This window comes from Microcaecilia unicolor, chromosome 8 (genome assembly GCF_901765095.1).
Source record: "Microcaecilia unicolor chromosome 8, aMicUni1.1, whole genome shotgun sequence".
In the NCBI taxonomy this organism is placed as follows: domain Eukaryota; kingdom Metazoa; phylum Chordata; class Amphibia; order Gymnophiona; family Siphonopidae; genus Microcaecilia; species Microcaecilia unicolor.
Window position 1 is genome coordinate 178693618 of NC_044038.1, and position 25811 is coordinate 178719428.

At 46.7% G+C, this 25811-nt stretch overlaps 1 protein-coding gene across 1 annotated transcript in view; it reads right to left on the reverse strand.

Annotated features, from left to right (window-relative positions):
- The window catches only part of CPEB4 (cytoplasmic polyadenylation element binding protein 4), a 138974-nt gene that overhangs the window by 17923 nt on the left and 95240 nt on the right, over window positions 1-25811 (reverse strand). The window contains exons 4-8 of the mRNA XM_030212665.1: window positions 23745-23918; window positions 22287-22376; window positions 21347-21465; window positions 9135-9249; window positions 8507-8688 (exon numbers count right to left, since the gene is read on the reverse strand). Coding sequence (XP_030068525.1) covers window positions 8507-8688; window positions 9135-9249; window positions 21347-21465; window positions 22287-22376; window positions 23745-23918 — 680 coding nt within the window. The remainder of the gene's footprint in view (window positions 1-8506; window positions 8689-9134; window positions 9250-21346; window positions 21466-22286; window positions 22377-23744; window positions 23919-25811) is intronic.

Here is a 25811-nt window from a genome sequence, read left to right on the forward strand (position 1 = left end):
AGCCTAGTCAGAGCTATCTAGTATGGGATTCCTACAAAAACAGTTAAGAACCCACTCAGACTTGCAGATTATACAGGATATAAATGTTTTTAAATAAAGAAAATAAGAACATTCCATTTATATTAAATAATCTCGGAAACAATTTTCTAGATAAAAATGTAAACATAATAGCCATACCAAACTACGTATGAAATTGGTTGCAGAATTCTTAGAAATGTAAGAGATGAGCAGAATTAGTCATTGTTACCAGGAGGGAGGGAAGAATGGGTATACAGCATGAAAAAAAAATTTTCTGTCCCTTAATAGAAGCATGAAAGCCCTGAGGGGTTGGTGAAGATCTACCATTGACCACTTTGGTTGACTTGGTAGATTGAAGGGATATGAAGAGGAAAAGATGATGGTAATGCATGGGAGAAACTGTGTAAACAAGGGAGAATAAACAAAAAATTAAAAAAGGAGATAAACTTGTTGGATGGTGACAGCGGACAGAAATCTTTGTTAGTTAAATGGAGGACTGAATAATGAAGATACATACCAGTAGCATGTATTCTCCGAGGACAGCAGGCTCAATATTCTGACTGATGGGTTGTCGTCCGCAATGGCCCAGGAGACCGGAAGAAACTTCAAAAGCAAAGGAATCCTCTGGAACGTTCTGTCGCGTGGGCCGATTCACCCACTCGTGCACTACTCAGTTTAATAAAAAGCAAAACATATAACTGAAACAACTCCAACGGGGAGGAGGGAGGGTTGTCAGAATATTGAGCCTGCTGTCCTCGGAGAATACCTGCTACAGGTATGTCTCTTCATTTTCTCAGAGGACAAGCAGGCTCAATATTCTGACTGATGGGGTATCCCTAGCCCCCAGGCTCATTCAAAATAACAAACATTGGTCAATTGGGCCTTGCAACGGTGAGGACGTAACCGAGATTGACCTGAAAAGAAACACAACTAAGTGAGAGTGCAGCCTGTAACAGGGCAGAAAATGGGCCTAGGAGGGTGAAGTTGGATTCTAAACCCCGAACAGATTCTACAGCACCGACTGCCCAAATCGACTGTCGCGTCAGGTATCCTGCTGAAGGCAGTAGTGAGATGTGAATGTGTGGACTGATGACCACGTTTGCAGCCTTGCAAATCTCTTCAATGGAGGCTGACTTTAAGTGAGCCACTGACGCAGCCATGGCTCTAACACTGTGAGCCGTGACATGGCCCTCTAGAATCAGCCCAGCTTGGGAATGTGAAGGAAATGCAATCAGCTAGCCAATTGGAGATGGTGTGTTTTCTGATGGCGTTTCCCCTCCTGTTGGGATTAAAAGATACAAACAGCTGGGCGGATTGTCGATAGGACTTTGTCCGCTCCACGTAAAAGGCCAATGCTCTCTTACAGTCCAAGGTGTGCAACTTGTCCTCAGCAGGGCAGGTATGAGGACAGGGGAAGAATGTTGGCAAGACAACTGACTGGTTCAGATGGAACTCCGACACCACCTTCGGCAAGAACTCAGGGTGAGTGCGGAGGACTACTCTATTATGATGAAATTTAATATAAGGTGCACGTATTACCAGGGCTTGGAGCTCACTGACTCTACGAGCTGAAGTAACAGCCACCAAGAAAATGACCTTCCAGGTCAAATACGTCAGATGGCAGAAATTCAGTGGCTCAAATGGAGCTTTCATCAGCTGGGTGAGAACAACGTTGAGATCCCATGACACTGGTGGAGGTTTGACTGGGGGCTTTGACAAAAGCAAACCTCTCATGAAACGAACAACTAAAGGCTGTCCAGAGATAGGCTGACCTTCTACACCTTGATGGTAAGCACTGATTGCACTAAGGTAAACCCTTACGGAGTTGGTCTTGAGACCAGACTCTGATAAGTGTAGAAGGTATTCAAGCAGGGTCCGTGTAGGACAAAAAAAGGGATCTAGGGCTCTGCTGTCACACCAGATGGCAAACCTCCTCCATTTGAAAGAATAACACTTTTTCGTGGAATCTTTCCTGGAAGCAAGCAAGACTCGGGAGACACCCTCCGACAGACCTAAAGAGGCAACCTCTAAGCTCTCAGCATCCAGGCCGTGAGAACCAGAGACTGGAGGCTGGGATGCAGAAGCGACCCTTCATTCTGTGTGATGAGAGTCAGGAAACACTCCAATCTCCACGGTTCTTTGGAGGACAACTCCAGAAGAAGAGGGAACCAGATTTGACGGGGCCAAAAAGGTGTAATCAGAATCATGGTTCCACGGTCTTGCTTGAGTTTCAGCAAACTCTTCCCTACTAGAGGTATGGGAGGATACGCATACAGAAGACCTGTCCCCCAATGAAGGAGAAAAGCATCTGACGCTAGTCTGTCGTGGGCTTGTAGTCTGGAACAGAACTGAGGGACCTTGTGATTGATTTGAGTGGCGAAAAGATCCACCGAGGGAGTGCCCCACACTTGGAAGATCTTGTGGACAACGCCCATATTCAGCGACCACTCGGGAGGTTGCATGATCCTGCTCAACCTGTCGGCCAGACTGTTTTTGACGCCTGCCAGATACGCGGCTTGGAGAAGCATGCCGTGATGATGCGCCCAAAGCCACATCTTGATGGCTTCCTGACACAGAAGGTGAGATCCGGTGCCCCTCTGCTTGTTGGTGTAATGCATCGCAACCTGGTTGTCTGTCTGAATTCAAATGATTTGAATGGACAGCCGATCTCTGAAAACCTTTAGAGCATTCCAGATCGCTCGTAATTCCAGGAGGTTTATCTGAAGATGTTTTTCCTGAAATGACCAAACTCCTTGAGTGTGAAGTCCATCTACATGAGCTCCCCATCCTAGAAGGGATGCATCCATCGTCAGCACTTTCTGCAGCTGAGGAATTTGGAATGGACGTCCCAAGGTCAGATTGGATCGAATGGTCCACCACTGAAGGGATCTGCAAAACGCGGTGGAGAGATAGATTACATCCTCTAGACACCCCGTGGCCTGGCACCACTGAGAAGCTAGGGTCCATTGAGCTGATCTCATATGTAGGCGTGCCATGGGAGTCACATGAACCGTGGAGGCCATGTGCCCTAAAAGTCTCAACATCTGCCGAGCTGTGATCTGTTGAGACGCTCGAGCCAAGGACACTAGGGCCAGGAGACTGTCTGCCCTTGCCTGGGGAAGATGAGCTCGCGACATCAGTGTGTCCAACAGAGCTCCAATGAACTCCAATTTCTGTACCGGGACAAGGTGGGACTTGGGATAATTGATTACAAACCCCAGTAGCTCTAGCACTCAAATAGTCATCTGCATAGACTGTAGAGCCCCTGCCTCCGAGGTGCTCTTCACCAGCCAATCATCGAGATAAAGGAACACATGCACTCCCAGTCTGCGTAGCGATGCTGCAACAACTGCCAAGCACTTTGTGAAGACTCTGGGCGCAGATGCGAGGCCAAAAGGTACTGAAAGTGCTGAGTTCCCAACCGAAATCGAAGAAGAAGAAGAAGAAGAAATTAGCGTTGGAAGCAAAAATACATAGTAAAATTTTTTTTAGATACATTAAAAGCAGGAAACCGGCCAAAGATTGGGCCGCTGGACGAAAATGGTGTTAAAGGGGCGATCAAGGAGGACAAAGCCGTAGCGGAGAAATTAAATGAATTCTTTGCTTCGGTCTTCACCGAGGAGGATTTGGGGGGGGACACCGGTGCCGGAAAGAATATTTGAAGCGGGGGAGTCGGAGAAACTAAACAAATTCTCTGTAACCTTGGAGGATGTAATGGGTCAGTTCAGCAAGCTGAAGAGTAGTAAATCACCGGGACCTGATGGTATTCATCCCAGAGTATTAATAGAACTAAAAAATGAACTTGCGGAGCTACTGTTAGAAATATGCAATCTGTCCCTAAAATCGAGTGTAGTACCGGAAGACTGAAGGGTAGCCAATGTTACTCTGATTTTTAAGAAGGGTTCCAGAGGAGATCCGGGAAATTATAGACCGGTGAGTCTGACGTCGGTGCCGGGCAAGATGGTGGAGGCTATTATTAAGAATAAAATTGCAGAGCATATACAAAAACATGGACTGATGAGACAAAGTCAGCACGGATTTAGTGAAGGGAAGTCTTGCCTCACCAATCTAATGCATTTTTTTGAGGGGGTAAGCAAACATGTGGACAATGGGGAGCCGGTTGATATTGTATATCTGGATTTTCAGAAGGCGTTTGACAAAGTGCCGCACGAAAGACTCCTGAAGAAATTGCAGAGTCATGGAATCGGAGGTAGGGTATTATTATGGATTAAGAACTGGTTGAAAGATAGGAAGCAGAGAGTAGGATTGCGTGGCCAGTATTCTCAGTGGAGGAGGGTAGTTAGTGGGGTCCCGCAGGGGTCTGTGCTGGGTCCGTTGCTTTTTAATGTATTTATAAATGACCTAGAGATGGGAATAACTAGTGAGGTAATTAAATTCGCCGATGACACAAAATTATTCAGGGTCGTCAAGTCGCAGGAGGAATGTGAACGATTACAGGAGGACCTTGCGAGACTGGGAGAATGGGCGTGCAAGTGGCAGATGAAGTTCAATGTTGACAAGTGCAAAGTGATGCATGTGGGTAAGAGGAACCCGAATTATAGCTACGTCTTGCAAGGTTCCGCGTTAGGAGTTACGGATCAAGAAAGGGATCTGGGTGTCGTCGTCGATGATACGCTGAAACCTTCTGCTCAGTGTGCTGCTGTGGCTAGGAAAGCGAATAGAATGTTGGGTGTTATTAGGAAGGGTATGGAGTCCAGGAGTGCGGATGTTATAATGCCGTTGTATCGCTCCATGGTGCGACCGCACCTGGAGTATTGTGTTCAGTACTGGTCTCCGTATCTCAAAAAAGATATAGTAGAATTGGAAAAGGTACAACGAAGGGCGACGAAAATGATAGTGGGGATGGGACGACTTTCCTACGAAGAGAGGCTGAGAAGGCTAGGGCTTTTCAGCTTGGAGAAGAGACGGCTGAGGGGAGATATGATAGAAGTGTATAAAATAATGAGTGGAATGGATCGGGTGGATGTGAAGCGACTGTTCACGCTATCCAAAAATACTAGGACTAGAGGGCATGAGTTGAAGCTACAGTGTGGTAAATTTAAAACGAATCGGAGAAAATTTTTCTTCACCCAACGTGTAATTAGACTCTGGAATTCGTTGCCGGAGAACGTGGTACGGGCGGTTAGCTTGACGGAGTTTAAAAAGGGGTTAGATAGATTCCTAAAGGACAAGTTCATAGACCGCTATTAAATGGACTTGGAAAAATTCCGCATTTTTAGGTATAACTTGTCTGGAATGTTTTTACGTTTGGGGAGCGTGCCAGGTGCCCTTGACCTGGATTGGCCACTGTCGGTGACAGGATGCTGGGCTAGATGGACCTTTGGTCTTTCCCAGTATGGCACTACTTATGTACTTATGTACTTATACTTCCTCTGAGCTGAAAGTATTGAAATGTGAGTATAGACATCCTTTAAGTCCAGAGAGCATAGCCAATCGTTTTCCTGAATCATGAGAAGAAGGGTGCCAACTTTTCTCGGACAAGGAATTTGTTCAGGGCCCTTAGGTCTAGGATGGGACACATCCCCCCTGTTTTCTTTTGCACAAGGACGTACCTGTAATAGAATCCCAGCCCTTCTTCCCCTGGTGGAACGGGTTCAACTGCATTGGCCTTTAGAAGGGTGGAGAGTTCCTCTGCAAGTACCTGCTTGTGCTGGGAGCTGAAGGACTGAGCTCCCGGTGGGCAATTTGGAGACTTGGATACCAGATTGAGAGTGATCCTAACTGGACTATTTGAAGAACCCACCCGTCGGAGGTTATAAGAGGCCACCTTTGGTGAAAAAATATCAACCTCCCCCCGACAGGCAAGCCGTCCAGCACGGACACTTGTTCAGAGGCTATGCTGCACTGGAGCCAGTCAAACGCCCGTCCCTTGCTTTTGCTGGGGAGCCCTAGGGGCCTTAGGCGCACGGCGTTGACAGGAACGCACATGCTGGGGCTGAGCCTGAACCGGCTGCCGAGAAGCAGGAGTGTACCTACGCCTGTTATAAGAATAGGGAGCACTCCTCTTACCTCCAAAAAAACCTCCTAGAAGAGGAGGCAGTAGCAGAAGACGTCCGGCGGGAGAGAGAATCCATGGCATCATGATGCTTTTTTATCTGATCAAGCATGTTCTCTATTTTTTCTCCAAAAAGATTATCCCCCCAGCAAGGAACATCCGACATTCGCTGCTGGGTCTTCTGATCAGCCATGAGAGTCTGCGCATCACTATACCTTGAGCAGCTACTCGGGATGCCACATCAAAAGTGTCGTAAGACCCCATGGCCAGGAATTTGCGACATGCCTTCTGCTGCCTGACCACCTGGTGAAAAGGTTCAGCTAGCTCCAGAGGAAGTGCTTCAACTAAACTGGACAGCTGCCTCACTGAGTTCCGCAAGTGGATGCTCGTGTAGAGCTGGTAAGTCTGGATCTTGGCGGCAAGCATAGCAGCCTGATACGTTCTTCTCCCAAAAGAATCCAAGGTCCTAGACTCTCTGCCTGGGGGCGCCGAGGCATAGTCTCTAGTACTCTTGGCTCTTCTGACAGCAGAGTCCACCACCATGGAATCGTGAGGAAGTTGGGCCTTCACCATTACAGGCTCTCCATGGACTCTGTACTAGGACTCGGACTTTTTGGGGACAACTGGATGAGAAAGAGGGCACGACCAATTTCACATAAGCACTTCCCTCAGTGTATTATGCAAAGGGGCCGTAGCAACCTCAGCAGGCGGAGAAGGATAATCCAAGACCTCGAGCATCTCGGCCCTGGGCTCATCCACAACCTCCATAGGGAATGGAATGTCCTTAGACATTTCCCAAACAAAAGATGAAAAAGACAGACTCTCAGGTGGAGACATTCTACTCTCAATTGGCGGAGTAGGATCAGAGGGAACTCCACACGACTCTTCCTCCGAAAAGTACCTGGAGTCTTCCTCCTCTTCCCACAAGCGCTCCTCATCGGTATCGGACAAAAGCTCCCTAAGAGCAGCCCGAATCCAAGCCTGTCTCGACGTCGAGGATCAACGACCTCATAGCGGGTGTCGAGAAGTCGACTCCTGCCTGGACTCCGGCGAAGCTTCATCCCCTGACATCGAGGGGGAATCGACCCGGGTGGCAGCCGAGGCCGGGGACCTCCTCACAGGTGATGGCCCAGATGCTGCCGCTGCAGTCGGTACGGAAGGCACAAGCACCCTTGATACCGAGGCAGACTGGCGAAGCAAGCCCTCCAGGAGCTCTGGAAGAAGGGCCTGGATGCGCTCGTCAAGAGCTTCCATCGGAAAAGGCTGGGGGGCCGGTGCTAGAAGTTGAGGGGGCTCGAGAACCGGTACCAGGCTGCCAGATGACTGACGCATCGGCACCTCCTGTATGGAGGGTGAGCGGTTCTCCCGGCGCCGATGCTTCTCAGGTGCGACGCCCTCGACTCCCCGGAGCTCTCGGTACCGTGCATGGAAGGAGATCAATGACGGTGCTTCTTCGCCTTCGCTCGACGCCTGTCATCGAGACTCCTCGGTACCGACGAGGAGGACGTGGAATCCTCACGCCTCCTCAGGGCCGGGTCCGACGAAGGTCAGGCCCGGGGGGCCTGTATAGCAGTAGGCCTCGAGACAGGTAGAGACCCGCTCGATGTGGTCTTTCGGCAGCCAGTACCTGAACTCTCAATGTCGATGCTTCTCTCGACGTCGATGCCGACATCGAACGACCAGACCGATCAGAAAAAGGTTTCTCGCGTTGAGCCTCCCGAGCTACCTGGGTCCGTTTTTTCATCAAATTACACAGCTTACAGGCAACTGGTAGATGGTCGGGTCCCAGGCACTGAAGACACCACGCGTGGGGATCGGTTCCCGAGATGGTCCGGTTGCACCGAGTACAACGCTTGAAGCCGCTGGGTGTCCTCGATGACATGGAAGGAAAAACAGCGGCAGCGAAATTAAACGGTTCGATGGTACCAAATTAAAAGGCACAAAAAAAGGAAAAAATAGCCCGACCGAGCAGCCTAAAGGTGGCTGCGCTGAAAAATTAAGGAAACTTTAAAGGGGAATAAGAAAACTAATAAAATAAAGGGAAAAAAGGGTTGTTGTTTTTTTTTTTTTAATGTTTGACTAAACAAGATGAAAAAGAAAGAAACAAGAAATAAACTGGGCAATGAACACCAAAAAACCGGTTCTCCTGAGCCGCAAAAAGGGAACGTGAGGAAAAAAACAACTTTCTCAGTCGCGGATTGAAAAGAACTGAGTAGTGCACGTTCGTGTCGCGGGCGGAAAGCCGTTCGCACATGCGCGGTGAATCGGCCCACACGATGGAACGTTCCAGAGGATTCCTTTGCTTTTGAAGTTTCTTCCGATCTCCTGGGCCGTCGTGAACGACGACCCATTAGTCAAAATACTGAGCCTGCTTGTCCTCAGAGAATGAATTGTTTCCATGTTCTATAATGTTATTTTGTATTTTATAACAGAATTTTTTTTTATGTGAACAAAATGTATTTAGGCTCTTACCCGTTTATCTATCTCTCCATGCTGAAGTTGAACAAAGCGGGCACTGATAGCAGCTATGTAACTCTGTTGATTAGAAAATGCAACTCGCCCAGCTCCTTTTGGGTACTTCAGCTCAGGATCTGTGTCAATACCGGCATAGCACACTCCTCCATACAAACGGTCCATTATCATTGCAAGCTCCACTAAAGCAAGAATGAGCACAGGAACACTTATAATTAGCCAAATGTATATCTCAGGAGAAGCTACACGTTTGCCTTTATTAATGGCATGCCCATGCATGCCCTTCCCAATGTATTTACTGTTTTCAATACAAAGTGTTCAAAATTTAGATTTACAAATTCATTTTTAGCTATTCTTGAAATCTATTGGCAGCTAAAAATATTTTCAATCTCCCTTGTGAAGATTCCGTTATTTTTTTTACAACATTTAATAAGCACACCTCACTGTAACTTTTAAGGCATGTTACAATAAAAACAGGCTTTCCTTTAAAACCCACCCTTAAAATCACACCAAATTATTTTAGTTCCAAATAACTATTAATTAAAACGATTGCTGACTTCTGTTAAGAAAGCCAATATACTATGGGACTCATTTTCAAAGCACTTAGATTTACAAAGTTCTTACAAACCTGCTCGCAATGGTCGAGGAACACCACCAACAAAAATAGTTTTTCTTGGGTCCAGAGGTTGTGAGCCATCCATCACAAAGTCACTGTCACTGAGGTTCCACGGTCGAATCTGAACCTGGGAAGTGCGGGGTACAAATGTAACAAACAAAAAAAAACAAAAAAAGTGTGGCACTGTAAAATATTTTTCATAATAAAAACTAACAGATCAATATTCAGAAACACTTCTGTAACATTCACATTAGAAACTGTGTGCTTAGCCATCACAACACACTAATAACACACAACACACAGGAAAATTTCTTTCCTTTAGTCATAGCAGATGAATCCATTACGAGTGGGTTGTGTCCATCAACCAGCAGGGGGAAATAGAGAGCACTGAAAAACCATAGTGCCTCTCGGCCAGCTAGCTCCATCTGCCTCTTCAATATTTGAAGCTTCCAAAGCAGTGTTACACCGCAAAGCATAATAACATGAACTTTCCTCACAGCAGATGAACGCCCCAAAACTGGAGCTATAATTCAAAGGAAGGAATGAACTCATCCTCCTGTAACTGAACAGAAATCCTGAAGACTGTTTTCCAACTTCTCCCAATGAGGGAACATATCTACATGAAAAACTGAACATAAAAGTAACATAAATCACATAATGAACCACTGAGGGAGGGCTCATGGATTCATCTGCTATGACTAAAGGAAAGAAAATTACCAAGGTAAGAACCTAATTTTCCCTTCCTTGTCATCAAGCAGATGAATCCATTACGAGTGGGATGTATCAAAGCAATCCCTAGATAGGGTGGGAACAAGCCACACCACGCGCCAGCACTTGTGCTCCAAAATGCGCGTCTCTTCTGGCAGCCACATCCAGCCTGTAATGTCGGGCAAACGAGAGCTTAGAAGCCCAAGTAGCTGCACTACATATCTCTTGAAGAGAGAGTGCTCCAGTTTCAGCCCAAGAACAGGAAATCGCTCTTGTGGAATGTGCCTTAAAGGCTTCAAGCGGAGGCCGGCCAGATAGCAGATATGCTGAAATGATAGCTTCTTTGAGCCAACAGGCTATAGTGGCCTTAGACACTGGAGACCCTCTGTGTGGACCTGACAAAAGAACAAAAAGATGGTCAGAGGTCCTGAAGGCATTTGACATGCGCACATATTGCAACAGAGCCCTTCGCACATCCAGAAGGTGCAACTGCCCATAGGCTTCTGGAAACTCCTCTTTAGAAAAGGAGGGCAAGAAAATAGGCTGGTTTAGGTGAAACGCTGAAACCACCTTAGGCATGAAGGAAGGCACCGTACGTACCATTACTCCGGACTCAGAGAATTGCAGAAATGGGTCTCGACAGGACAGCGCCTGGAGCTCAGATACCCGTCTCGCCGATGTCACGGCCACCAAAAAGACCGTCTTTAAGGTCACATCCTTCTCCGAAGCTCGCCTAAGCGGCTCAAAGGGCGAACACTGAAGGGCCTTTAAAACTAATCCCAGGTTCCAGGCCGGACATGGAGCCCGCACGGGAGGACGGAGCCAAAGCACCCCTCTAAGAAACCGTGTCACATCCGGGCAAGCAGCCAGAGAGAGGCCAGCGACCTTCCCTCGAAAACATGCTAAGGCTGCCACTTGAACACACAGGGAATTATAGGCCAAGCCTTTTTGTAAACCATCCTGCAAAAAGTATCGGCGAGACAGAAGCCCGCATGGGTGTAATCGCTTTAGCAGCACACCAAGCTCAAATTGGCGCCAAATCCTGGCATAAGCCACGGAAGAGGAACGCTTGCGGGCCTGTAGCAGAGTGGAAATGACTTTACTGAAATAACCCTTGTCTCTCAATTGCGCCCTCTCAATAGTCATGCCATAAGACCAAAGCAGCAGGCGTTTTCCATGGTCACCGGGCCCTGTGACAACAGGTTCGGTACCAGAGGTAACGGCAGGGGATCCTCTACCAGCATCCGCCGGAGGTCCGCATACCATGGCCTCCTGGGCCAATCCGGGGCAATGAGAACCACCTCTCCATGGCGGAGCCGAATCCGCAGGAGTACTCGCCCTATCAAGGGCCACGGAGGGAACACATACAGGAGGCCCTGAGGCCAGGGTTGAGCCAAGGCATCCAACCCTGCCGAGCGAGGATCTCTCCGTCTGCTGTAGAAGCACGGGACTTTGGCATTTGTGCTTGATGCCATAAGATCCATTACGGGCTTTCCCCATTTGGCACATATCTGCAGGAATACTTTGTCTGCAAGTTCCCACTCCGCTGGGTCGATCTGATTCCTGCTCAGATAATCGGCTTGCACGTTGCACTGACCTGCAATATGAGCTGCTGACAGAAACTGCAGATGAAGCTCGGCTCAGTGGCAAATCTGAGCGGCCTGCGCCTCTAGTGCTATGCACTGAGTGCCTCCTTGGCGATTTATGTAGGCCACTGCTGTCGTGTTGTCCAACAGAACTCTGACAGCCAATCCTTCCAGGGTCAATTGAAAGGCCATAAGCGCCTGGAAAATCACTTTCAACTCCAAGCGATTGATGGACCACTCCGACTCCTCAGGTGTCCAAAGACCCTGGGCATGCCTTCCCCAACAATGTGCACCTCAGCCCTTCAGGCTGGCATCTGTTACCACCAAGCACCAATCGGGGAGCACTAATGGCATTCCTCGCCGTAGCATGCTGCCTGAGAGCCACCACTCCATACTGAGCCGGGCCGCAGGAAGCCACGAGAGTCTGCACTGATAATCCTGAGATATTGGAGACCATCGTTGAAGCAGGGAACACTGCAAAGGTCTCATGTGCATGGCACCACTTCCAAAGTGGCCGTCATCGACCCCAACAGCTGGACAATGTCCCAAGCTCGCGGGTGAGGCATCCTCAGGAGCAGACGGACCTGGTTCTGAAGCTTGCACCGCCTTTGCTCGGGTAGGAAGACCATCCCCGAGGCTGTGTCGAACCAGACCCCCAAATATTCTAGAGATTGAGAGGGGGTCAGGTGACTTTTGGCTATATTGACGACCCAGCCCAGAGACTGCAGTACTAAGACCACTCTGGCTGTAACCTGATGACTCTCTTCTGCAGAGTCTGCTCTGATGAGCCAGTCGTCTAGGTACGGGAGAACCCGGATACCCTCTCGCCTGAGAAAAGCAGCTACTACCACCATTACCTTGGAAAAGGTTCAGGAGCTTTGGCGAGGCCAAAAGGCAAGGCCCGAAACTGGAAATGTTTTCCCATCACCGCAAAACGCAGAAACCTCTGGTGCGGGGGCCAAATTGGTATGTGCAAGTAAGCTTCTTTCAGGTCCAGAGACGTGAGAAACTCTCCTGGCTGTACCACCGCTATGACGGAGCGCAGAATTTCCATGTGAAAATGCTGCACATTCAGAGACTTGTTGACTTTTTTTAAGTCTAGGATAGGCCGAAAAGACCCTCATTTTCACAGCACCATGAAGTAAATGGAGTAACGGCCAGAGCCACATTCGGTGGGAGGTACGGGGGAAACCACCCCAATGTGAATCAAGCCTTGCAAGGTCTCCTCTACCGCTGCCCGTTTGGCGGCAGAACCGCATCGGGACTCCACAAACACGTCTCTTATCGGGGCATTGAATTCTATTCTGTAGCCTTCTCTGATCAGGTCCAAGACCCACTGATCTGAGGTAATCTTGGCCCACTCCTCGAGAAAGAGGGAAAGTCGTCCTCCTAACACAGGAATCAAGGAGGGGCCAGAGCACCATAGTAACATAGTAGATGACGGCAGAAAAAGACCTGCAAGGTCCATCCAGTCTGCCCAAGAAATGTGCCACTTTTTTGTGTATACCCTACCTTGATTTGTACCTGTCTTCCCCAGGGCACAGACTGTACAAGTCTGCCCAGCATTATCCCCGCCTCCCACCATTGGCTCTGGCACAGACCATATAAGTCTGCCCGGCACTATCCCCGGCTTCCAACCACCAGCCCCGCCTCCCACTACCGGCTCTGTTATCCAATCTCGGCTAAGCTCCTGAGGATCCATTTCTTCTGAACAGGATTCCTTTATGTTTATCCCACGCATGTTTGAATTCTGTTACCGTTTTCATCTCCACCACCTCCCGCGGGAGGGCATTCCAATAATCCACCACTCTCTGAAGGGGAATTAACCCTTCTGCGCTTGTCTTGCGGCTGTCAGGGGAAAACGTGCCTGACGGTAATCCAAGGCCAGACTCCACTGGAGGGGATACAGAAAGCAGGGCCGCAGAGGACCCCTGCGGAACAGCTCTTTTTAACATGTATGCATTATGCAACAATAAAACAAATTCAGGGGAAAATGGCTCACCCTGGCCTCCCGGTTCCAGTCCGGGGGAAACAGCTCTTTTATTAGCCTCTACACGAGAAGCCCCTCCAGGCTCAAACCCCTCTGCCTCAGCGGGGGTTGCGCCATGCTATTCCAAAATGGCGCCCGCTGCCACCTCCATGGAGCAGGAAGGAACATCGCTCGCCTTGCTCAGGCCGGCTCTACCGTCTGAAAAGCACACCTTACAGAGCCCCGCTGCAGATTTGCGCTTGCCACAAACAGAACAGCGCTTAACTTTCTCAGCAGACATCGCCAAAAGCGGCGGAAATTCAAAATGGCGGATTTGCGCCAAAATCATCCCGAACGCGGGCCCTCCCCGGAGGAGCTACAAAATGCTCTTACCTCACCAGACCGAGTCTCCGAGCTCCGGTCACGCTGCACAATCGGAAGAAAACCTCTTTTTTTTTTTTTTAACGCTGTGAGGAAAGTTTGAGGCAACAGCGAAAGAGGCAAATTTCCAACTCCAGAGAATCAGTAGCGTGGGAAAGACAGGGAAAGTGAATTATACATACCTGTAGCAGGTGTTCTCCGAGGACAGCAGGCTGATTGTTCTCACGACTGGGTTGTCGTCCACGGCAGCCCCTCCAACTGGAGCAAAAATCTCGCAGGGCACGCCCACCGCGCATGCGCGGCCATCTTCCCGCTCAGTTGAATGACAAGCAAAGGAATGAGGAAAAAACGCAACTCCAAAAGGGAGGAGGGATGGTAGGTGAGAACAATCAGCCTGCTGTCCTCGGAGAACACCTGATACAGGTATATATCATTTGCTTTCTCCGAGGACAAGCAGACTGCTTGTTCTCACGACTGGGGTATCCCTAGCTCTCAGGCTCACTCAAAACAAGAACCCAGGTCAATTGAACCTTGCAACGGGCGAGGGCATAACAGAAATTGACCTACGAAGAACAACTAACTGAGAGTGCAGCCTGAACAGAATAAAATCGGGTCCTGGAGGGTGGAGTTGGATTCAAACCCCAAACAGATTCTGCAGCACCGACTGCCCGAACCTACTGGCTAGAAATGTAAGGAGGGGAGACAAAAACTTCTTCAGGTATATTAGTGAAAGGAGAAAGACTATAAAGGGAATTGTGAGACGAAAAGATACAACGAAACGCTATGTAAAAAATGATGAAGAAAAAGCCAATTTGCTAAATACATACTTTTGTTCTGTTTTCACTGAAGAAAATCCTGGGGAAGGACCGAGAGGGACTGGCAAAAGTACACCTGAGAACCAGGTGGATAGAGTGTGTATCAACTTGGAAAGCTAAAGGTGGACAAAGCCATGGGACCGGACGGGATCCACCCCAGAATACTGAGGCAGCTCAGAGAGGTTCTGGCGGGTCCTCTTAAAGACTTGTTTAATAAATCCTTGGAGACGGGAGAGGTTCCGAGGGATTGGAGAATGGCGGAGGTGGTCCCTCTTCACAAAAGTGGGGATAGGGAAGAAGCTGGAAACTACAGGCCGGTAAGCCTCACTTCAGTTATTGGAAAAGTAATGGAAGCCATGCTGAAGGAAAGGATAGTGAATTTCCTGGACGCCAATAAGTTGCAAGATCCGAGACAACATAGCTTCACCAAAGGGAAATCGTGCCAAACGAATCTCATTGAATTCTTTGACTGGGTGACAGGAGAATTAAATCAGGGACGAGCTATAGACATAATCTACTTAGATTTCAGCAAAGCTTTTGACACGGTTCCCCACAGGAGGCTCTTAAATAAACTGGATGGGCTGAAGATAGGACCCGAAGTGGTGAACTGGATTAGGAACTGGTTGACGGACAGAAGCCAGAGGGTGGTGGTGAATGGAATTCGCTCGGAGAAGGGGAAGGTGAGTAGTGGAGTGCCTCAAGGATCGGTGCTGGTGCCGATTCTGTTCAATATATTTGTGAGTGACATTGCCGAAGGGTTACAAGGTAAAGTTTGCCTTTTTGCGGATGACACCAAGATTTCCAACAGAGTGGACACCCCGGAGGGAGTGGAAAACATGAAAAAAGATCTGAAGAAGCTAGAAGAATGGTCTAACGTATGGCAATTAAAATTCAATGCGAAGAAATGCAAAGTGATGCACTTAGGGAGTAGAAATCCAAGGGAGACGTACGTGTTAGGCGAGGAGAGTCTGATAGGAACGGACGGGGAGAGGGATCTTGGGGTGATAGTATCTGAGGACCTGAAGGCGACGAAACAGTGCGACAAGGCGGTGGCCGTAGCTAGAAGATTGCTAAACTGTATAGAGAGAGGAGTAACCAGCAGAAGAAAGGAGGTTTTAATGGCCCTGTATAAGACGTTGGTGAGGCCCCACCTGGAGTATTGTGTTCAGTTTTGGAGGCCGTATCTTGCGAAGGATGTTAAAAAAATGGAAGCGGTGCAAAGAAAAGCTACGAGGATGGTATGGGACTTGCGTTCCAAGACGTATGAAGAGAGACTTGCTGACCTGAACATGTATACCCTGGAGGAAAGGAGGAACAGGGGTGATATGATACAGACGTTCAAATATTTGAAAGGTATTAATCCGCAAACGAATCTTTTCCGGAGATGGGAAGGCGGTAGAACGAGAGGACATGAAATGAGATTGAAGGGGGGCAGACTCAGGAAAGATGTCAGGAAGTATTTTTTCACGGAGAGGGTGGTGGACGCTTGGAATGCCCTCCTACGGGAGGTGGTGGAGATGAAAACGGTAACGGAGTTCAAACATGCGTGGGATATGCATAAAGGAATCCTGTGCATAAGGAATGGATCCTCAGAAGTTTAGCTGAAATTGGGTGGCGGAGCAGGTGAGGGGAAGAGGGGTTGGTGGTTGGGAGGCTAGGATAGGGGAGGGCAGACTTATACGGTCTGTACCAGAGCCGATGATGGGCGGCGGGACTGGTGGTTGGGAGGCGGGAAATACTGCTGGGCAGACTTATACGGTCTGTGCCCTGAAAAGGACAGGTACAAATTCAAGGTAAGGTATACACATATGAGTTTGTCTTGGGCAGACTGGATGGACCATGCAGGTCTTTTTCTGCCGTCATCTACTATGTTACTATATGTTACTATGATTGTTGCGTCGGGTATCCTGCTGGAGGCAGTAATGTGATGTGAATGTGTGGATCGATGACCACGTCGCAGCCTTGCAAATCTCTTCAATAGTGGCTGACTTCAAAGGCGCGATCAGAATCATGGTGCCGCGGTCTTGCTTGAGCTTCAGTAAGGTCTTCCCCACCAAAGGTATGGGAGGATAAGCGTACAGGAGGCCCGTCCCCCAATGGAGAAGAAAGGCATCCAACGCCAGTCTGCCGTGTGCCCGAAGTCTGGAACAGAACTGAGGCAGCTTGTGATTGGTCTGGGAGACGAAAAGGTCCACCGAGGGAGTGCCCCACACTCGGAAGATCTTGCGCACCACTCTGGAATTGAGCGACCACTCGTGCGGTTGCATGAATCTGCTCAGCCTGTCGGCCAGACTGTTGTTTACGCCTGCCAGGTATGTGGCTTGGAGAAGCATGCCAAACTGGCGTGGCCAATGCCACATCCTGATGGCTTCCTGACACAGAGGGCGAGATCCGGTGCCCCCCTGCTTGTTGATGTAATACATTGCAACCTGATTGTCTGTCCGAATTTGGATAATTTGGTAGGACAGCCGATCCCTGAAGGGCTTCAGTGCGTTCCAGACCGCTCGGAGCTCCAGGAGGTTGATCTGAAGATCTTGTTCCTGGGGGGACCACACCATCCACATGAGCTCCCCACCCCAGGCGAGATGCATCCGTCGTCAGCACTTTTGTGGGCTGCGGAATTTGGAATGGGCGTCCCAGAGTCAAATTGGTCCGAATTGTCCACCAGCGCAGCGAATCGCGGCAACTGATGGACAGGCGGATGACATCTTCTAGATTCCCGGTGGCTTGGCACCACTGGGAAGCTAGGGTCCATTGAGCAGATCTCATGTGAAGACGAGCCATGGGAGTCACATGGACTGTAGAGGCCATATGGCCCAGGAGTCTCAACATCTGCCGAGCTGTGATCTGCTGAGACGCTCTGGTCTGGGAAGCGAGGAACAGAAGATTCTGAGCTCTCGCCTCGGGAAGATAGGCCTGAGCCGTCTGTGAATTCAGCAGAGCTCCTATGAATTCCAGCGACTGGACTGGCTGGAGATGGGACTTCGGGTAATTTATCACAAACCCCAGCAGCTCCAGAAGTTGAATAGTGCACTGCATGGACTGAAGAGCTCCTGCCTCTGAGGTGCTCTTCACCAGCCAATCATCGAGATACGGGAACACGTGCACCCCCAGCTTGCGTAGGTACGCCGCAACCACCACGAGACACTTCATGAACACCCATGGTGCAGAGGCGAGCCCAAAGGGCAGCACACAATACTGAAAGTGACGTGTCCCCAGATGGAATCAGAGATACTGTCTGTGAGCTGGCAGTATCGGGATGCGAGTATATGCATCCTTTAAATCCAGGGAACATAGCCAATCGTCTTTCTGTATCATGGGTAGAAGGGTGCCCAAGGAATGCATCCTGAACTTTTCTCGCACTAGATACTTGTTCAGGCCTCTCAGGTCTAGGATGGGACGCATCCCCCCTGTTTTCTTTTCCACAAGGAAGTACCTGGAATAGAATCCCTGCCCTTCCTGCCCGGGAGTGGCCGTCGCTGGCAGGTCGTCGGGCCAAGGGAACCTATGCTCCTGGGGTTGATGACATAGTCGGCGCCGTACTGGTACCGAAGACCCGGCCGTCGACACCGATGCCGTCGAGGTCGAAGGGCCGGCGCAAGTTCCAAAAAGATGGTCCCGAAGAACTTGCCTCGCTACCTGCGTCCGCTTCCATAAGCCGAGACACAAGGTGCATGCCTTGGAATTATGCTCCAGGCCGAGGCACTGGAGGCACCAAGCATATCGGTCTGCGAGATCTGCCGGCCGCACCGACCACACTTTTTGAATCCGCTTGGGACCTTCGAGGACATCGATGGAAAAATCGCGTCGGCAAAATCAAAATTGTCGATGGTGGCGGTGAGCACACCAGAAAAAAAGACCGTGGACGTCAACCCAGTCGTGAGAACAAGCAGCCTGCTGGTCCTCGGAGAAAGGGCGAGCCTATGTGCCTGCATCCACAGCGTGGGCAAAGACAGGGACAGGCCTTGCCTATTTGTCTACTTCCACACTGGGGGGGGGGGGGGGGGGCGGGTAAGGCAGGGAAAGGGAGATGAAAACGGTAACGAAATTCAAACATGCATGGGAAAAACATAAAGGAATCCTGTTCAGAAGGAATGGATCCTCAGGAGCTTAACCGAGATTGGATAGCAGAGCCGGTAGTGGGAGGCAGGGCTGGATGTTGGGAGGCGGGGATAGTGCTGGGCAGACTTTTACGGTCTGTGCCAGAGCCGGTGGTGGGAGGCAGGGATAGTGCTGGGCAGACTTATACGGTCTGTGCCAGAGCCGGTGGTGGGAGGCAGGACTGGAGGTTGGGAGGCAGGGATAGTGCTGGGCAGACTTATACAGTCTGTGCCAGAGCCGGTGGTGGGAGGCGGGGCTGGAGGTTGGGAGGCGGGGATAGTGCTGGGCAGACTTATACGGTCTGTGCCAGAGCCGGTGGTTGGGAGGCAGGGCTGGTGGTTGGGAGGCGGGGATAGTGCTGGGCAGACTTATACGGTCTGTGCCCTGAAGAGCACAGGTACAAATCAAAGTAGGGTATACACAAAAAGTAGCACACATGAGTTGTCTTGTTGGGCAGACTGGATGGACCGTGCAGGTCTTTTTTCTGCCGTCATCATCATCTACTACATCCTAATGATGCAACTTGCTCTTATTGGTTCCCTAAACTATTTAAACTCAAGAACTCCCATTCTGCTTTGCCCTTTGATAGGTATCAAGTGGGAGTTCCTGGGTATGCACTACTTCCGTCTGTCTTCTGTTACCAACCTTTGCTTGTCAGACTACGCTCTCCACCGTATCTCAAAAAAGATACAGCGGAATTAGAAAAGGTTCAAAGACAAGCAACCAAAATGATAAAAGGGATGGAACTCTCTCATATGAGGAAAGGCTAAAGAGGACAGGGCTCTTCAGCTTGGAAAAAAGACGGCTGAGGAGAGATATCACTGAGGTCTATAAAATCCTAAGTGGTGTTGAAAAAGTAGAAGTGAATCAATCTTTTATTTTTTTTCAAAAAGTACAAAGACTAGGGGACACTCAATGACATTACATGGAAATACCTTTAAAACAAATAGGAGGAAATATTGTTTTCACTCAACGAATAATTAATTTCTGGAACTCATTGCCAGAAGATGTGGTTAACAGTGGTTAGCATATCTGGGTTTAAAAAAGGCCTGGACAAGTTCCTAGAGGAAAGTCTATAGTCTGCTATTGAGAGTGACATGGGGAAGTCACTGCTTGCCCTGGGATTGGTAACATGGAGTGTTGCCATGATTTGTTTTTTTTTTGCCAGGTATTTGTGACCTGGATTGGCCTCTGCTGAAACAGGACGCAGGGCTAGATGGACCATTGGTCTGACCCAGTATGGCTGTTCTTATGGTCTTATGACCTTTGTTCCTCTAGTTCTCCAACCTTTTATCATCTGGCAACCAATGGCTAACACTAACTTTCAATTAAACAACTCGGGCTCATGCTTTAAGCCCTGACAACTGCTCAATCCAAAGGAAAAAGCAGATGTAACACCTAAGCACTACTGCTTTATGGAGCAACTACCTCTGGAACCAACTGTTACTTTAAATATAGCCCTCACAGGACCAAAGGACCATGTGCAAGCAGCAATGGTGGTGGGGCTGCTGACAACAGTCATTGAAATCCAATCAAATTTGCTATAATCACTTAAAGGAGGATAATAAAGAAAACTAATTCAGTAATTACTGAAGCACTTCATTTAAAAAATAAAAGAAGCTATGATTAAATAAGGAAATTACTTAGATAAGTAAAAGGAGCAGTTGCTGGGGGCAAATCTTTCATGAGGAATTATTGTGCCAAAGACACTCTCTACAGATAAGTAATAAAGCGCTTTTTTAACCAGTCTTGGATGGTGGGTTTTATCCCACCATCCAAAAGTACATCCAGTCTGTGCTACTTGAATTTTATTTTTTTCTGTTTTTGAACCTAAAGTTTCCTTTTGTTTTGCTGGTTTCCCAGCACAATCAGAAGGGTTGAAACTGCAAATCTTCCTTCATAACTAACTGGAGAGTTATTTTCACCCCCTAACTTACCTAACCCAATTACTGTAGTGAGTAAGTCAGAGTCCAAGCTCTGGGCTCTTTCCGGAATCCTGCAATTATGGCACTAAATCCACCACTGTTTGATGACTGTGACCTCCTCATCTGGGAGCTGTGGACACTACCTCTGCAGCATTCCAGCCCTGACCAACCTAGAAACTGAAAGATCTAGCCCAGGAATTGAACCTAAGTCTCTCTGCATGCTAGTCTGCACTGCCGCTGAACCACCAGGATGGCCCCATGGGCTGCCTGAATTCTGAAAAGTATGTTTTTTATGTATTTATTTATTTTTAACATTTGTACCCTGCACTTTCCCACTCATTAGCAGGTTCAATGCGGCTTACATAGTAAATCAGGTTGACAAAGTAATACAGAATGGTTGCAGCTGTAATATAGTAAGTAAAGAGGTGTGGATAGGTAAGATGTGTGGATAGGTAAGATGGGCAAGGAAGGAGGATAGAAGAGGTAGGGGAAAGGGAGGAGGGTGTGTATTGGGAATGACGTGTTATTTAGTATGGGGAAATATAAGGGAGGGGTAGGAAAAGGAATGTACTAGATAGTGTAGGAAGGGGTAGGAAGAGGGATATACTAGAAAGGATTAAATAGGGGAGCATATTCCAGGTTCTGGTATGTTGATAACAATACTAATAATATAGTATGTTTTCATGTTTAAACAGCAAAACTCTCTTGCAGCTGACCTGAACTGTAGAAATGTACTCACTGGTTTATCTTTAATAGTAGGGCTTGACACACAAAGGTAGAGCTTCCCATCCTCTTCAATGCAAGCATCGATGAGAGCCTGCACAGAGCTTTCATCTTGAAAAAGCAGAAATGCATATCCTAAAGAAAGCGAAAGAACAAACATCAGATTTAGAGGATATTTCTCCATTTCCATCAGTTTACAACACCACTTAGTCTCTTTTAGTTCTAATTTTAACAATAAATGGTATGGTAGCACTGAAAGTCCACTTTTAAAGGTGTATGTATAACTTGGATAAATGGCAACGGTAGATATCTGTGTTCTTTTTCTGTACTAAGCTTGGTTTTATCTGTGTTGTATTGCTAGTATGCCAATAAAATAGATTTTCATTGAAAGTAATAAACAGGAACAAAACAAAAAAAAAGAAAATGATACATGAGTCCAATAAAAAGGTTAACATGTTGCTTGATTAGCTTTTTTTTTTTTTTTACATTTGTACCCCGCACTTTCCCACTCATGGCAGGCTCAATGCGGCTTACATGGGGCAATGGAGGGTTAAGTGACTTGCCCAGAGTCACAAGGAGCTGTCTGTGCCTGAAGTGGGAATCAAACTCAGTTCCTCAGTTCCCCAGGACCAAAGTGCACCACCCTAACCACTAGGCCACTCCTGCACTCCTGCTTTGGAAGGTAATACTTTCTTCTTCAGATCAAGAAGGTGTTATTGCCTTTCAAAGCTAATCAAAATAATGAACTAAGCTAGTCCAACAAAGAAGATGATATCTTATTTTCTTATTCTTGTTTTATTTCTATTTATAACAACAAATGAAGAGGCTTCTGAATTAAAAGTAATAAAAGAAATGGACAGTTCAAAAGTTTTATCCTTATGGTGCATTTTTGTAGAACTCATTCACAGGAGATAAAACCCTGTGTTAACTCTGTAATCTGCATATTAGAGCATTACCTTTAGGAGGAAAATAAGATTTGCTTTCTGCTTTATGTGGCCAATCTACAATCAGAGGACCAAAACGACGAAAACTAGCTGTGATCTCATCTGCGGAACATAAAAAAATAAAGAGTTATAACATTAACTGGTCGTTACAAAGTGGACAGCATATTGCTGCACTGACAGGTTAGCACAGGTTCTGACACAAATTGGTGGAGGAAACATAGCTCACTGACAAGCCGCATCATATTGTTTGTTTGCAGGTCTCTCTCTCTCTTTAGGTCTAAATATTATAAGCAGGGTTTACAACAATTGACAATACATTAGTCACTGACTAAAGCTTTTCAGATCTAGATGGAGGCGTTCTCCCATGAAAACTGAATTTGGGTTGCTAAACTATCATCAGCTCTCTCAACTTTGCTCTGTGGTCAAAAATTAAGCATTGGAGAGGGAAGGAGTCATGGGAAGAAGAAATGGAAAAGAAGAGAAAACTAACATAACAAATCAGGCTATTTGTTCACATCACATGTGATGGGCTTGTTTGATTAAAATATCTTGACTAAACCCAGGCCAGCTTTGTATTTACAGGATGTGATTATGTAATAGCTGAAACAAATACAGAGAATAGGAAGAAACTGTACAGAATTCTTGCATAATATATCATTCTATTCATGGTTTCTATCTTTCCAGTTCTAAATTCAAACTAGTTTTAGGCATATGAATTTTGTATTATAATAAAAATGAAAATAAATCACTTTCAAGTAGAATGGTTGGAAGGCCAACTTAAATTAGAATAACAAAAGTACTTTACAATTAAATTTTCTAATTGCAATGCTTTCTTGCCTATATATGTTCTTCACTGCATGTATGCATTGTTTCAAAAGGGGATTCAACCTGCACACCAACAAAAATAATATCACTTCTTACTTAGGTATAGCCTCCCTATTAAGGGTAACCATCATAAGCACAATTCTTTATAGCTATGTTTGATTTTTGAGGAATCTATACTGATATGTGTCTGCACTGCTACTATGTCAAACAAGTGAGGAAAGTCCCTGGGAACAATGCTTATGCCAAGACTCACTTCAAGGGTTACAAGTAATGGACTGCACTCCAGAGAGAAAGGCTTGTTCATAAGAAGTCCTGCTGCACCAATCCAACCTATTGCATCTGCTGGAGAGAGAGAAATACTGAGATGTTCCAGGCTACACCCCTTCCTTCACTGGTGATGCCAGTGGAACAGTTCAGATTCTCTGTCTCCCATTTGCTTGTAGGGCAACATAACCCATCAATCTGGACTGGCCTAGCAGGATGAAAAGGAAATTAGATTTTCTTAAACAGGAAATTCCTGGAATACAGGTGGGATTTAGGATTATGATTTTCCATGCCATCTGCCCTTATTATTCCACATTCATCTATATCTATCCAACAAAGCTCAGAGTGCATCTACTATGATCAAATTTTTTTGCAACCTACCTTCATCAATATCTGGAGGCAATCCACCAACAAAAACCTTGCGGGAATACCGCTCCACTCTTTCTCCATTTTGATGAGGAAAACAGTGAGGTGAACTTAAGCCACTATGGAGAGCTTGGTCCCCACGTCCATCATCCAAAAATCCATCTTCCATTGGGAAGAGGGAAGACTGACCTAGAAGAAAATAACCAACAGAAGAATGAATGCATATTAGATTCAAATGTACTGTATAAATACTACAGAATAGTTCAATCAATGCAATAAATATTTAGTGCTGCTGCCATATGTGTTAGTGTCAAATTAAATTGGTGCTTTGGCATTTCAGTTGATTAATAGCTTATTCTTGTTACCTAGGAAACCAAAGAGAGAAGCTAAATTATTTTACTGGCTGCAATGTCATAAGTAGCAGTAAAGTTAAAAATGACTGCCAGATATATGTGATGTGAAAATTATGTTCATTATCAGAAATGCTGTCCTTGTCCCTTCTTGTTAAATGAACCTTGAGAACACTGCATGTTCTTTAAGCTGCTGTGATGATCAGTGCAAGTCTGTTTAAGTATTAATAACTACCAAGGACTTCCTTTAATTTAGGAAAAGAAGAGGGTGGTATTTATAAATGTTGTTAGATAGTAATGCTTTTGACATTTAATTTATGTTACTGGTAAGAATTAGTTAATGCTTTTTCTGTTTCTTAAAGTCAAATAGTCTATTTGTATCTGTACCTTAGACTTGCCAGTTAAATTAAGTATGGAAGTTTCATGCCCTCGCTGATAATGTCGTGTTCCACAATGTGGTACAGACACTGTAATCTTCTATTGCTCATAAGATCTCCGAAAGTAATAGCCTTTAGAAACCAACTTCTAATATGTGGACTCACCCAATTCCCATATTTGATTAATGCTATTGTTACCAAAGGTCAAATAAGCACAGATAGTCTAAAAGACTGGAACTTCTTCTTATGGTAGTCCTGAACAGATTGGACTAATGTACTGTAACTCATCCTAGCCAATGTCCCACTATACATCCTGAACCATTTACAGCTGCTGCTCATTTTCAATACTGACTTCCCATCATGGGTCATATAAAACACAAACATTTTAATACAGACCCATCTGGCTTCCACTCAGATTATTTGCATTCATTAGTCATTCCTTAGTGTACATGGCAGACAGTAGAATCATCACAAGTGGACTTGCTAGCCATTCCTCCTTCATCACAATTTAAACTTGAACAGACTAATCAAGCAGGGTTGAATTTCTTGGTTCCATCACTATGTAATGCTGTAACTGGTGACATTCATTTAGAGAGTTCCTTTACGAAATTTAAGCATGATGTGAAAACATGGCTATTTCGCCAAGCCTTTCCTGATGCTTGATCCTATCTGCTATGGGACGGGGTTCCTCTGATGTTGGTACCGTCATCTCTACCTCCTTCTCTCTCTATTGTTATAGACAATCTATTTTTTCTGGATTAATATTGTTGTGCAATGCACACCCTCCCTTTTTTTTCTACTGTCCTGTTCTGTCAGGTATTTACTATTCCCTCCAAATCACCTTCTTTATTGTACACTGCAATGCTGTCAGTTCTTTTTACAAATTGCACTATATCAAAAACCCATAAATAAACATAAGACCTGTTTTAAAATAATCTAAAACATATACAGACAATGTAGCTAGGAAACAATCTAGTTATCCACTTGATGCTTCCCTTCTACAATACTATAACCAGGCTGGGTTTCAAGTAACAGCTGTATGGATACATTAAATCATATTCATAAATGTTTCATAACAGTGTTACTCGGGCTGTGAATAATCGAAATGTTGTCGCGTCAAGAGTAGTGGTTAATACACTGATGATAAATGAATAGCAATACATAGTAACATAGTAAGTGACGGCAGATAACGGTCCATCCAGACCGCCCAACAGTCACACTCTATCAATTCATGATTAAATCAACAATGAAAGTGATATTACATACTTTATCATGAGTTTTTCTTTGGCGTTTCTGGAACAGAGGCCGTAAAAGTCTGCCCGGCTCCATCTTTATGTTCCACCTACTGGAGTTGC